General features: G+C 43.4%; 1 protein-coding gene across 1 annotated transcript in view; it reads right to left on the bottom strand.

The window, feature by feature from the left end:
• LOC124616259 overlaps window positions 1-13935 on the bottom strand; it is a 932810-nt gene extending 918875 nt beyond the window's left edge. The window contains exon 1 of the mRNA XM_047144563.1: window positions 13465-13935. Within this exon, the coding sequence (XP_047000519.1) occupies window positions 13465-13935 (471 nt within the window). The remainder of the gene's footprint in view (window positions 1-13464) is intronic.
• Between the last annotated feature and the right edge of the window lie 331 nt (window positions 13936-14266).

Below are 14266 nucleotides of genomic sequence, written 5' to 3'. Positions count from 1 at the left end.
ACGAAAACCACACGGACGTAACTTGAACTGTAGTGAAAACCACGAAGAGGGACGATCTGCAGGTACGTCTCTCAAAAAGACAACAAACAATTAAAGTGTAAGAAACGAAGATAAGATTCAACATGAAATGCAATTGATTTAATAGATATTACTTATTCCCATAAATCAGCTTGTAGCCGGCCGGTGTGGCTGAGCGGTTCTAGGCGCTTCAGTCTGAACCGCACGACCGCTACAGTTGCAGGTTCGCATCCTGCCTCGGGCATGGATGTGTGTGATGTCCTTAGGTTAGTTAGATTTAAGTAGATTTAAGTTCTAGGGGACTGATGACCTCAGATGTTACGATGTTAAGTCCCATAGTGCGCAGAGCCATTTGAACCATTTGAGCCAAATCAGCTTGTAGTTTATGAAAACAGCTGCCTGTGAACCCCTGTACCACTACACGCATGGGCACCACTTTACACTTTAATTTACGAGATCTGTGTGCGGAATTATTGCAGAACGACTGCGCGAATATTTACATCGTATGACTTACATGACCTACTCGTTGCCTATTAATCACCATGGCATAGTGAGTATAACCGTATCGTCCGAAATTTCCAACACTCGATATCTCCAAAACGCATCAACACGAGTCCGGCACGCCAAGGCCGAATACAATGCAATGTCCATTCGAATTTGTACAGCAGCATGGCCAGTTTGACGCACGCTGGCCCTGAAATTGGCTAATGAGATCAAAAGCTTGCCAGAGACGCAAAATCGCTTCAGCGGTGTCACAGAGATATAAGATTCCGGCCCGACTGATCGAAGCTGACAGTGGGATGTCTTTGCTGAATACTGCAACGATAAATTTGTAAATTTTGTAAGTAAAGATTATGGGCAAAATGAAATTTCGATTCAGTAAACAACCTTTCAACGTAATTTGATAAATTCACTATAAGAAAAGTTATAATGAGAAAATGACAGATAAAGCGCTATTTTATTTCTTGTCTATTAGAAGTTTAAAAAAGTTAGCTGATAGGAGTACACTGTCAATTTTACTAAAGTAAATGCATTAATTTTAGAAAGCACATTGTTTTATACTTTTCGTTAGACCGCTAACCTTTAGCATTTTCATCAGAATGAGAGGATAATTTTGGTCTACGTCGTTGAAATTCAATTATTAAAAGGACATTAGGTCGATAACTTACGACTGTTGCAAAATGTGATGTACAAGAAATATAAGTGAGTTCACGTACCTTATATTCCGTTCAGCAACGATATGACGTGGTACGGGAAATATGCCAAACCTTCGTACCATCAGTCAAGGAGCCTTGAGAGGCAATTACAGTTACAAGGTTGTCCAACAAACATTATTAAATGAGTTTCACTTCTGTCATTACTGTAAGTACTACGCAATTAAATTTACTTGAATATTGTTAATTTTCCTTGTCTTCCAGTTTCCGTAAAGAAATTGTCGCATCCACAACTCCGGGCAAAATTAATTAGAATTTACCGGCGTAGTTGTAGCAGTTGTGGAAGCTAATCCATTATAAAAGCAGTTTCTTTGAAATGACGAGGGCATATTCTAGTGTTGACAACATTCCCTTTGTCTTTCTTACAGTATTTCGACAGCCCAGTTTTATGCGAACTTGCATCGCGAAGGAGAGCATGATGGTCTACTTCACTCTCTTTTGTGTTACGATTGTGAAGATTATACCCAATAACATTACAGCCTGTTATTGCTTACACACACGAGATACACGTTTACTTACAAATCAGTCACAGAACAAAAGTAACTGAATAAAAACGATAATACGAAATCGCAGAGCCTCCAACGTATAAGTAAGTAAGGCGCAAAGAGATCTCAGTGACGTCATGCGCGCAAGAGCAGCAACATATCGGTTCTGTGCACTGTTTACTTCAAGGCCCTAGACCCAACGCATCATAAGCAATTGACCGTGGATCAATAGAGACGTGTCGCCTGTTGTATGAATTACGGTTCTTAAACACGCACCTCACCACGGACGCAGGCCGGTGGGGACATTACCCCAAGACGGACATTCAACTGGTCTTACAGGGACTCGTGGTAATAATCGAAGGTACCGTGGCAGCTGTGTACTATGTGAATTTTATTGCTGACCACCTTCCATATTTGACGTCTAGCCCGACGGCGACTGCCCCTTCCAGCACGATAACTGTGTCACATGACCATAATCGTGTTACAGTCGTTTGAGGAGGATGATGGTGCACTCACCATACCTTGGCCGGACCTGAATCCGATGGAACACTTCTCAACACTATCGGACACCAGCTCTGCGCTTTTAAGTGATCTACCCGTAATTAAAGGGTATTGCTTGAAGTGTGCGTGTTCATCTGTTGCCTCATACACCCAAAAAGCTCGTCAGTTACGTGCCACGCAGAAACGCTGCTATCTGTGTTACACAGCTGGACCAACACGCTATTAGGCTATCAGTGTAGAGCAACGAGAAATCGACGCGCTGGATCGCAATAATCCCTAAAAAATATATCTTTCAGTACTGAACAATAATTTTCGTTTTCCGTGGTAGATGAATACTGGAGTGAAGTTTTCTTAGTGGCTTTTGTTAGCTACCTGTATAACATGACTGTAGAATCGATTACCACGTCTGTACACTCAACGCAGGAAAATTCCTCCTGGCTTTCATTAATCTTACCGAATACTGCATCTAAATCAGAGGTATGTTTATGCATGCGTTCGCATGTATATTAATGCATGTAACATGATTTAACGTGTATTTGTTACCTAAATACACTGGTGTTCAAAATTAAACCAACAAACGGAAATTTTGCAAAGTTTAATTTGTTTTGCTATGTAAAAGTGTAAGCGGGTGATAGTAAATTAGGAACAATGTAAAGAATAGAGAAAAAAAAATAACTTGTATATGTATAACGGTAGATAAAAATGTTCTTCGTTTTTTGACTGATTTGGACAAACATTCCGACGACCGGTTAATGTTATCAGTATGGGGTGTGATCACCTCTGGCAGCAAAACAGGCCCGACAACGACACGGTTCAAATGGCTCTGAGCACTATGGGACGTAACTTCTGAGGTTATCAATCCCCTAGAACTACTTAAACGTAACTAACCGAAGCACATCACACACATCCACGCCCGAGGCAGGATTCGAACCTGCGACCATAGCGGTCGAGCGGTAGCAGACTGTATCGCCTGGAACCGCTCGGCCACCCCGGCCGGCACAACGACAGGGCATGCTGAGAATGATGTTATCAATCCCATGTTGAAGCCACAGCGCCCTTCTTGCTGCAGAGCTGCATGCAAGTCTTGGAAAGTGGTTGGTGCGTGCTGACGTAACGCCAGCTGACTCCCTAGGGGATCCCAACACGCTCTGTGGAATTTAAGTCAGGAGAGCGAGGAAGCCAAACCACGCGTGTAACATTTTCCGTTTCCAAGAAATAATCAACCAACCTTTCTCCGTGAGGTCGAGCGTTATCTTCCATCAATAGGAAATATCGGTCCGTACCTGTCGCGCGTTGTAGCCGTGCGGTCTAGGGAGGTTGCTACGGTTCGCGGGGCTACCCCCGTCGGAGGTTCGAGTCCTCCCTCGGACATGAGTGAACCTTTCTGGTTCCGTACCAACTCGCAACATTCGCACATGAGGTACCAAGATCTCCACACGATACTTGACAGCAGTTAATCCTTGCCGATTCACGCGTACAGTTTCATGAAAACTTATTCAAGTGGTCCACATAATCCCTGCCCACACCACTAGGGATCATCCTCGATATCGGTCCCTTTGCACAATGCTTCGGTCCAGAAATCGTGTTCCACGTCCCTTCCAGATGTGAATACTTGGAAAAATCACCCTCCTTGCCAAATCGGAAGTCCTCTGTGAAAAGAACATTGTTCCACTGTTGGACGTCCAGGTGGTATGTAGACAAACTGCACTCCACACGTTCCCTTCTGTGAAGACGCAGCAGAAGTACACGAACAGCAGGTCTCCGTCAATAAAGACCACTCTGCCGAAGCTTACTGTAACCGTTTGTCTGAATACAGCACATGGAGTGCATGCTGCGAGGTCAAATGCCAGTTGCCGGGCGGAGTCGTCGTGCCTGTACAACCAAATAAAGTGCCTGTCATTTTGATATCGCACGTGGTCGGCCCTGCCCTAATCTTCGGGATACAGTTTCTGTCTCTATAAACTGTCGCCACATCCTAGAAACAACAGAACGATTCACATGAAGCCATCGAGCCACATCAGTTTGCAACTCTCCTGCTTCCATACTCTTTATGACCCTACACCTGGTAGGCGTCTTCTTTTTGCCATCCCGTCCCGTCTGTGGCTGTGTACACAGCGATTGTGGATGTGGGACTGCCCGGCATACACTATCCCGTTTGAGAGGTGCCCTGGCGTCATCGTTGGCACGGTTGTCCGTTGAGCGGAACACGTGCAGAACACGATTGTACAGACATCTGTTGATAGTGTTGTATGATTATACGGTGAATCAGACACAAGACGGTGAAACAGTGGTTGTTGCTTTAATTCGGGACATCATTGTGGCAAAAGAAAGCTTATCGACTTATTAAGCATTCTTTTGCCACACTCTAACTATAATGACATCCAGAATTTAAAGCAACAACCACTATTTCCCGTCTTGCGTCTAATTCACGGTAAAATCATACAATTTACTACGGCTCAGCAACGTCGTTTACGCGAAGTTTACAGTTAACAGTATTATGACAATTCGTCCGAGTACTTGTAGCCACACGACGTGCGTTATATCGTTATGCAGGTAACAGGCGAAGGGACGAAAGTCACTTGAGCTCGCCACGGTTCTATCGTGCCGCGTTGAGAAGGTCGTTAGAGACGAACAGAAACTCTGAAACGACGAGAAATAAACTCTGTGGTATCCTTTACAAAAAATCCATCCCGTCATTGGGTTCATATGACTTAGACGACCCAAAACAAACTGAAATATAGATGGATATCTCAACTTTGTTACACTGTATACAATTCCACAGCCTTAATCACATCGCTGGTCATAGCGCGGAGTGAGTACAGAACCTTCTTACGTGTATACGAGCGCCTTACCACTACAAGCCGCTATAGTACGTGAGATGTCCTTACAGATAAACAATGTATCTCGGATAAGAAAGTGAAGTAAGCTACTTAATGTGGACTATGCTTTGCCACTTTCACCATTGGAATAAGACCCAAAGCTTCAATTGTCTGTAACAATCACGTAATTTTCGATTTGAAAAATGGAACAGATGATAAAAGTTTCCACGTGAGCCTATGGCAACAGGACTTGAATGCAGTTTAATTTGGCAGGAGTTTTTATTTCAGAGCGACCAGAAAATCAGATGGAAAGACTCAAATCGCTTTAGGTATTGAAATACCATAAACGCGTGACAAAAAATCACTTAAGAATGTAGTGACCGTTCTTGTTAATGTGGGATCTGTAGTTAAGCTGACTAGGTTGCATTAAAAAACCATACATATGATGAAGAATTACTTTATTGATCACAAAGTATCCATGACACGTTTCGGACTTATTCCATCTTCAGAAATCTATGGGCAAAGGTAGCACAAAAACAAGTGTGTCACCAGTTGTGTGTGTAAAATGATATTACGGATCTTTGGTCTGTCATCTCATGCTATACACACAGTTGTTTACGCTCTTGTTCCTTGTACTTGGATTTCTGAAGATGTAAATGATTCCGAAACACTCCATGCATACTTTTTGATCAATAAGGTCATTCTTCACCTGCTGTGTGATTTTTTATGCGACCTACCCAGCTTAACTACAGATATAGTCATATTTACTGAAATATTGGTTTACAGAAAGACGACGTATTATTGAGTAACTAAGAGTGATCTTGATTTATAACTATATGAGAAAAACAGCCCGGATCGCTTTCTTTTATTTCAGTGTGATAATCGACTTCAGCGGAATTACGCGATCTTCAAATCTAAAATTAAAACACAGGAGGACCGTTTCTAGCATTCTCTTCAGCTGCTGCGCCATGTTGTAATGATGCTTACCATTGGCTGAGGTGATAACAACCGTCCTCTTGCTCCCCTGTGTTTTAGTTTCAGGTCTCCACATGGTACACTACTGGCCATTAAAATTGCTATACCACGAAAATGACGTGCTACAGACGTGAAATTTAACCGACAGGAAGACGATTCTGTGATATGCAAATGATTAGCTTTTCAGGCCATTCACACAAGGTTGGTGCCGGTGGCGACACCTACAACGTGCTGATATGACGAAAGTTTCCAACCGATGTCTCATACACAAACAGCAGTTGACCGGAGTTGCTGGTGAAATGTTGTTGTGATACCTCTTGTAAGGAGGAGAAATGCGTACCATCACGTTTCCGACTTTGATAAAGGTCGGATTGTAGGCTATCGGTGGTTTCAAGAGGGTACTACGGAACGCCGCGCTGGATCCCAACGGCCTCGTATAACTAGCACTCGAGATGACAGGCATCTTATCCGCATGGCTGTAACGGAGCGTGCAGCCACGTCTCGATCCCTGAGTCAACAGATGGGGACGTTTTCAAGACAACAACCATCTGCACGAACAGTTCGACAACGTTTGCAGCAGCATGGACTATCAGCTCAGAGACCATGGCTGCGGTTACCGTTGACGCTGCATCACAGACAGGAGCGCCTGTGACGGTGTACTCAACGACGAACCTGGGTGCACGAATGGCAAAACGTCATTTTTTCTGAAGAATCCAGGTTCTGTTTACAGCATCATGATGGTCGCATCCGTGTTTGGCGACATCGCGGTGAACGCACATGGGAAGCGTGTATTCGTCATCCCCATACTAGCACATCACCCGGCGTGTTGGTATGGGGTGCCATTGGTTACACGTCTCCGTCACCTCTTGTTCGCACTGACGGCACTTTGAACAGTGGACGTTACATTTCAGTTGTGTTACGACCCGTGGCTCTACCCTTCATTCGATCCCTGCCAAACCGTACATTTCAGCAGGATAATGCACGACCGCATGTTGCAAGTCCAGTACGGGCCTTTCTGGATACAGAAAATGTTCGACTGCTGCCCTGGCCAGCACATTCTCCAGATCTCTCACCAACTGAAAACGTCTCGTCAATGGTGGCCGAGCAACTGTCCTGTCACAATACGCCAGTCACTACTCCTGATGAACTGTGGCATCGTGTTGAAGCCGCTTGGGCAGCTGTACCTGTAGACGTCATCCAAGCTCTGTTTCACTCAATATCCAGGCGTATCAAGGCCGTTATTACGGCCAGAGGTGGTTGTTCTGGGTACTGATTTATCAGGATCTATGCACCAAAATTGCGTGAAAATGTAATAACATGTCAGTTACAGTGTAATATATTTGTCCAATGAATACCCATTTATCATCTGCATTTCTTCTTGGTGTAGTGTATAATTTGGCCGAAACCCTTTATGACAGTTCAGAAACCTTGATGTGTACTGACTGAGGACTGAATTTACGAAATTTCAGCCATGGAATGAGCGACTATTTAACAAGACGGCGTTGGCCACATTTTGAACGGTTCAGGCCGAATAGCTAGTAAAACGTCATATTTTACCAATAGCGGCTCCAATGGTTGGTTCAAATGGTTCTGAGCACTATGGGACTTAACATCTGTGGTCATCAGTCCCCTAGAACTTAGAACTACTTAAACCTAACTAACCTAAGGACATCACACACATCCATGCCCGAGGCAGGATTCGAACCTGCGACCGTAGCAGTCGCGCGGTTCCGGACTGAGCGCCTGAACCGCTAGACCACCGAGGCTCCAATGACACACAAATCTAGCAGTGTTGTACGATGTCGCAAGTTGCGCACTACCAAAACAAGTACCGAAAATCAGTATATGGCTCTCAAGTCTGCTGTAAGAACACATTTTGTGTATGTTACAACATTTCTTCGAGGCGACTGCTCGACATGGTCAGGTGACGGGTGCTGATTACTGCTGGTAGTGAGTAACGTGCCAGTGGTAACCAGCACCCGTCACCTGACCATGTCGAGCAGATATCTCGAAGCAATGTTGAACGGATCTGGAGGGAAAGATGGAGGAGTAGGGCATCACAGTTCGCTATTATCGCGTAACAGATGTGGAGCCGTTCTTTGGCTTTCTATTACTAGATTTAACACTGTAGGATTAAACATTGTCTTAGTCTGATTCTTACTGTTAACATTGTACATCACAGTGTACTTACTGTTTTCTAACAAGACTGAATGTTTTAAAATAGAAGTGCAGATATCCCATCCAGTTACTTAACATCCAGTATGCTCTTCCATGACATCCGCTGACACATCATGTTAGAAACAGTTTAAGATACAGAAATAAAATTTCGACGTTCGGAAGGTTCATAAAAGGAGTTTTGACTTATGCATATTACTCATAACATTTAACTCAGCAAAATGTGTTTTTATGAAACGACTTTATTTTAATCGTATTCGACAGCTCTTGAAGTGGAGGGAGGGACAGTCATACAACAAACTTCATCTTCAGGAGTGAAACGTTTCACCAGAAAAGCAGGAAATATAAGGATACAAGAAAATAAAATCGCTAACAGCGAAGTCTCTCGCGCTTTGCCCCGGTAACCTGGCAAAACAGGGTTGAAACTGCTCTGTGCAACCGTGTTATGCTGATCAACAGGGCTCCATGCTTTCAATGACACTTCGTGTTTATTACATTGTGAAATATGATATACGAAGTATCAATTTTCGTGTGCAGAAAAGTTTCTACTGTACTGCATTTCGAAGTAATTGTATTTGTTTCGTTCTAGCATATAAAATGGAATTCTTTAACGTGATAATATATACCGCTTTAGACGGCTGTCGCTAACGAAAATTCATCTAAAATTGTTCATCGTTTATAAAGAGTAATTTCTGTGTGAAGAAAAGTCTTCTACCGCTGTACGCTTCTTTGGAAGGCCCATGAAATGCGTTTCTAAATGTTCAAATGTGTGGGAATTCCTAAGGGACCAGACTGCTGAAGTCATCGATCTCTAGACCTAAACACTTTAACTAACTTATATTAAATTACGCTAAGAACAACACACACACCCATGCCCGAGGGAGGATTCGAACCTCCGGCGGGAGGGGCCGCTCAATCCGTGACATAGCGCCTTTAATCACGCGGCCACTCCGCGAGGCGAATACGTTTCTATTTGAAAACAACACTTTTCTTTATCAGTACTGCGCTGAGTAAGATGTACAAAGCGTTAACAAAACAGCATGGTATGGATTATTTTGACTATTTTTCGACTGTGACTGTCTCAAGAATTATGTAAAGGCTTTTTTTTAAATTACCGCTATCAGTTTCAAAATCCTTTACATGCATTATTTTGTCTAACGTTACACAAAAATTCTGTTTCTACTTCTCGAATCATCTATAAAACAATATGCATGTTCGCGTTACGTGAAACATGCTGCACTGTATAAGAAGGCAAGGTGACACATTTGCAACCAGACAACAGGAGGGCTTGCTTTCCAGTGACATTCCATGTTTGCTGTGTTGTGTTATACGATACGTCAAGTAGTAATTTTGCGTGCAGAATAGTTTCAACTATGCCTCCTTTTGACGTAATTGTACGCGTTACGTATTGTGAGTTTGCCAATAAAATGAAACATTTTCACCAGATAAAATTCTTTGCTTCAGGCTCTTTAACGCCAGCAGAAATTCTTGTAAAACTGCTGACCGTTTATAAGGAGTAATTTTCAACTGTTAAGCTTTGTATCACTTAATCTGTACTTCAATTGAAGAAAATCCACGTGAATGACACACTGAAACGTCAACCATAGAAGAAAATATAGAGAAAGGCAGAATATGGTATTTCTCTGTTGGTAAGTACACTTTTGTCACGTACCAGAGGCTGTACGGCTGACAGAAGAAAAGTTCATTATAATTTAACTTGAAACATTAAATACAACTAAATTTAACGCAAGATGAGTGCTCACTGTTTTAAAAAGAATCCAACTGACTTTTGCACAAGTTGATTTTAATCGCTGAGACGTTGGTCACCTCCTTGAGCCAGAAGTAAAACAATCAAAACAGTGTGAAGCAAGCATGTCACATGCTGTTCTGGAGGGGAAGAAGGGTAAATAACAGAATACGAAGAATTAAAATTGACGCCTCAACGAGAGATAAAAAAAGCGAAATTCATGTACAATACCAATCACCTGTGTTTTTTACGTGAAAATTTGACACTATGGCTTGATACTAGTTTCAAGCCAAGCTGAAATCGTCTACCTCATTTCAAATTTCAGTTTACAGAAGGCAAATATTTTTAATAATTTGCTTTTTACAACATTTGTTCTAGCATTTTTAGACACGTTTTCCAAGGTAAGGCTTAACAAAGACGAATGAAATCATTTTAAAGATGTAAATTTCCGCGTACAAGTCGTTATATTGCTTCGGTAGCCTCACATTTCTTCGTCTTTGAAGACTGCCTGCCTTGTTAGAACGCGGGCTGCTTGAAAAAACTGTACGGGCTTGCCGAACTATTCTTCGTGTTCTGCATTTACTGCCTAGTCGTGTTAACCAAGCTGTAAGTAACGCTCATACAACGCGAGATCTGCATAAATAGGCGTCTCGTCTCCAAAACATTTATCAGGCAGATGCATTTTAACAATCCAAACTCCATCTACGGAAACGCACGCTCACGAATTATTTTCGTTAAGCACTACAGGGACTGACGTAATTTGTTAGCGAATTTGCAGCATTGCAATACAGTCTACAATCATTTACATTCGACGGACGAAGAAAGTGACTTTATACCTACCATGATCGGCAGTTATGATCTGCGTGGATAGGATGTTTTCGTATAGAAAACACAAATTACATTCTTGTTCTCCAAAAAAATCTCATTGCAGTTGTAGTAATTTATTTACTAATGTGTAATATTGTTCGAGAAACTTTTATGGTACGGAACCTGCCATCTATTGGCTGAAAACGAAGGACCTTGTACGTTGTAATGTTTCTGAGATACAGTGTATTGGCTATTTTTTTTTATATTCTGATGCTGCGGAATGTAGTTTAAAACAAAGTTCGCAGTTGACATTATTCTGGTGGCAGTACACAAAGAAACCTCGATTTTACTTCCGCAATACAAACTTAAAATCATCGGTAACGAACAATTTTGGCTTTGTCTTTAGGAGGCTCTGGCTCTAAGCACTATGGGACTCAACATCTTAGGTCATCAGTCCCCTAGACTTAGAAACTACTTAAACCTAACTAACCTAATGACATCACATACATCCATACCCGAGGCAGGATTCGAACCTGCGACCGTAGCAGGCGCGCGGTTCCGGACTGAAGCGCCTAGAACCGCTCGGCCACCACGACCGGCTGTCTTTAGGAGAGACTGTTGTTATGGACATAGGACTGGTTTACAAGCATGTGTGGTGTATACTGATTTTAATGTTATTTACAAGTAACTGTTAAAATCTAAGAGTGTAAATGCTTTTCTTGTGGCTCCGCATCATGTATGAAATGTTTAGAGGATGTCATTTTCCCCTTATTGTTGCAGAAATTTTTTTCTGATTTTGCAATTTACGCGTTACGTCATTGGCAAGCATCCAGGAACATTCAGTATAATGTATCTGAAAAATATAACGGGGAGACGACAATGGTATGAACCACACACTTGACCCTGCATTTATGTGCACGCCATTGAATATTTTCAGTACTATACTGCGGCAAAAAGTTCTCTGTCCCAACAACGTTAGTACGAGGCACTGCAGAAAAGTAAGGCCTCCAAATTGATTCGAAAAATCTTAAAGCTTTTTAAATAAAACAAACGTTATTGAGATTCTACATCATTATTCTTCATGTCTACATATCTGCAGCCCTCTGTCGCTAGACGATATGAAATTGTAGCGTGTAACATGGCTTTGACTAACGTAACTTTGTCATTGCGTGAGAAAATGCGTGCTATAATAGAGTTTAGAATTCGCTGAGTTCGTCCAGACATGGAACATCCTGTTCTCCAGCATGAAACTACCAGATCACACACGAGTGTTACGGCATCTGCAACAATTCGACGCCTTGGGTTCACTGCCATCGATCACCCACCATACAGTTCCGTCTTTGCCTCATCCGAGTTTCATCTGCTTCCAAAATTTAAAGAACACCTTGGAGGACTTCACATTGATAGCGATCAAGCAGAGAAAAGGTTGTGGCTTCGTCATCAAAGACAGATATCGTGGGATGATGGTATCGGCGAACTGTTTGCCTTTGGGAGATACACATATACACACACACACACACTCACACACACACACACACAGAGGACAAAAAAAATTATATCACACCATAACACACACACACACACACACGCACACACACACACACACACACACACACACAAATGCTTACACGAACAGACCACAGATACTTCAATAATTACACTCATAAGTTTGGCAATAACATTCGATCTTTGGCAAAAACATTTGACAGTCGGCAACAGAAACCAAAACATTGCATTAAAACAAGCGTTCAGTTCATAGTGCTGTGGAATGTGGGGAATAAACCGCAAATTGGCGTTCATAAGAAGAAGAACAACACCAAAAATGGAACAGGAGCGTAATATGTAAGAAATTGTCCACGCAACCTGTAATTACGGTTCAAAACATTACTACTTAATAGGAAATACCAACCACCAGAACTGTTTATAACCTATAGGCACAGTGACAAAAATGTAAATTAAATAGCTAACATATGTACATATTCCAGGCCACTGATGATGCCTTGCAGAAAATAAAGGCGAAACGCGTATGGCACTAAAATTGTGTTTTACTCAGTTGCTGTCAGACGGTCCATAAGTAAACATTATCAATATACCGTAATGAAGGATAAAGCTGTAGAATATTAATAACGTTTGTTTTATTTAAAAAGTTGTAATAGTTTTCTGAGAAAATTTTAGAGGTACCACGCCCTCGTATTTCCACACAATTTGAACATGAAGCAATATGTGGAACACATATGCCTATGGTTTGTTAACAAGCTATGAAGTGGGACGAAATTGTACAGGGGTACCAACATTCCTTAATACGTCTGTCTTTGCCGTTACATGCCTCCGAATACCTGTAAGTACGTACGTGTTAATTGGTTACACTTAATGTTCTTCACAGCATTGTTGTCTCCCCATTAAATTTTGAAGATACGTTTTATTTTAGGTTTATATATGCCTTGTTCAACGGTATCGTTTCGAAATTTGAATGGCAGAACAAAAACGTCTACAGCCGTACGCGGAATAAGACGTCGTTTAAACTTCCGTAACTTTTTTGACTTATCTGTTACGGTGTCGGCGTGTAATTAATTATATTTCTGTGCTTAATGTCTGTTCTATGGGTGGAGACATCTGTTGTTCAGATTACTCGCCAAGTATACGACGCAACCGCTAGCCCGCTAGGCAGTCCACTCGCCGCTTGGCCGTGTAGCGCGGGCTCGAGCCGCGCGCGGCGGACTTACCGGCAGCCTGGAGTAAGAGGTGAGCCAGACCCAGGGGGTGGCGCCCTTGTCGCCGGACGCCTTGCTCTGCTGCTGGTCGCGCTCCTCGATCTCGGGCCGCAGCTTGGGGTCGAAGAACTCGACCGTGGACTCCTGCACGACGGCGTTGCTGTCGTCGGCGAGGCTGCGCGGGGCGCGAACCCGCGCCGCTTCGTCCTCGCCCTCGGCGTCGTCGTCGGGGTCGGCGACGGCACCGCCGCTGCAGCAGGCACGCTCCACCCTCTGCACGTAGCGCAGCAGGTAGCAGGAGGAGGCGAGCTGCGCCAGCAGCAGCGCGCACAGACACGCGTACACCGCCGCCCAGCGGCCCGAGCCGCAGCCGCCCCCACCGTCGTCCGCGCACCTCGCTACCATCGCGGACACTGGCGGCCGAGCGCGCTCCGTCCGGCGGCCGCGGCGCCTCGCACCCTGTGCGCGCATGCGCGTTGCCATAGCAACGGCTGCACGTGCTCCTCGCGTCGCTCGACTCACCCCTTCCTACGATTAAGGGTGCAACGGCGCGACCGGAGTTCCTGCGCGAGCAGTCTTTCTGACGTCACTCAGTTGGTGGTGTTGCTTCACTGTTAACTACAAACCCAATGACGTTGTACTGGGAAGCGTCACAAAAGGGTGTTTTATCAAAGTACTGCCGTTACAGACTCAGACGACGCAGCCCTACTCGCTTGCTCTCGTAATCAGGAAGAAAGAAATTCAAATCCCTATTTCTACCCATTCTAGGATTGCTCTCTCTCTCTCTCTCTCTCTCTCTCTCTATTTATTTAGC

This window comes from Schistocerca americana, chromosome 5 (assembly GCF_021461395.2).
Source record: "Schistocerca americana isolate TAMUIC-IGC-003095 chromosome 5, iqSchAmer2.1, whole genome shotgun sequence".
NCBI lineage: Eukaryota > Metazoa > Arthropoda > Insecta > Orthoptera > Acrididae > Schistocerca > Schistocerca americana.
Note: the sequence above shows the minus strand (reverse complement) of the source record. Positions and strands in the feature narration are given on the sequence as shown.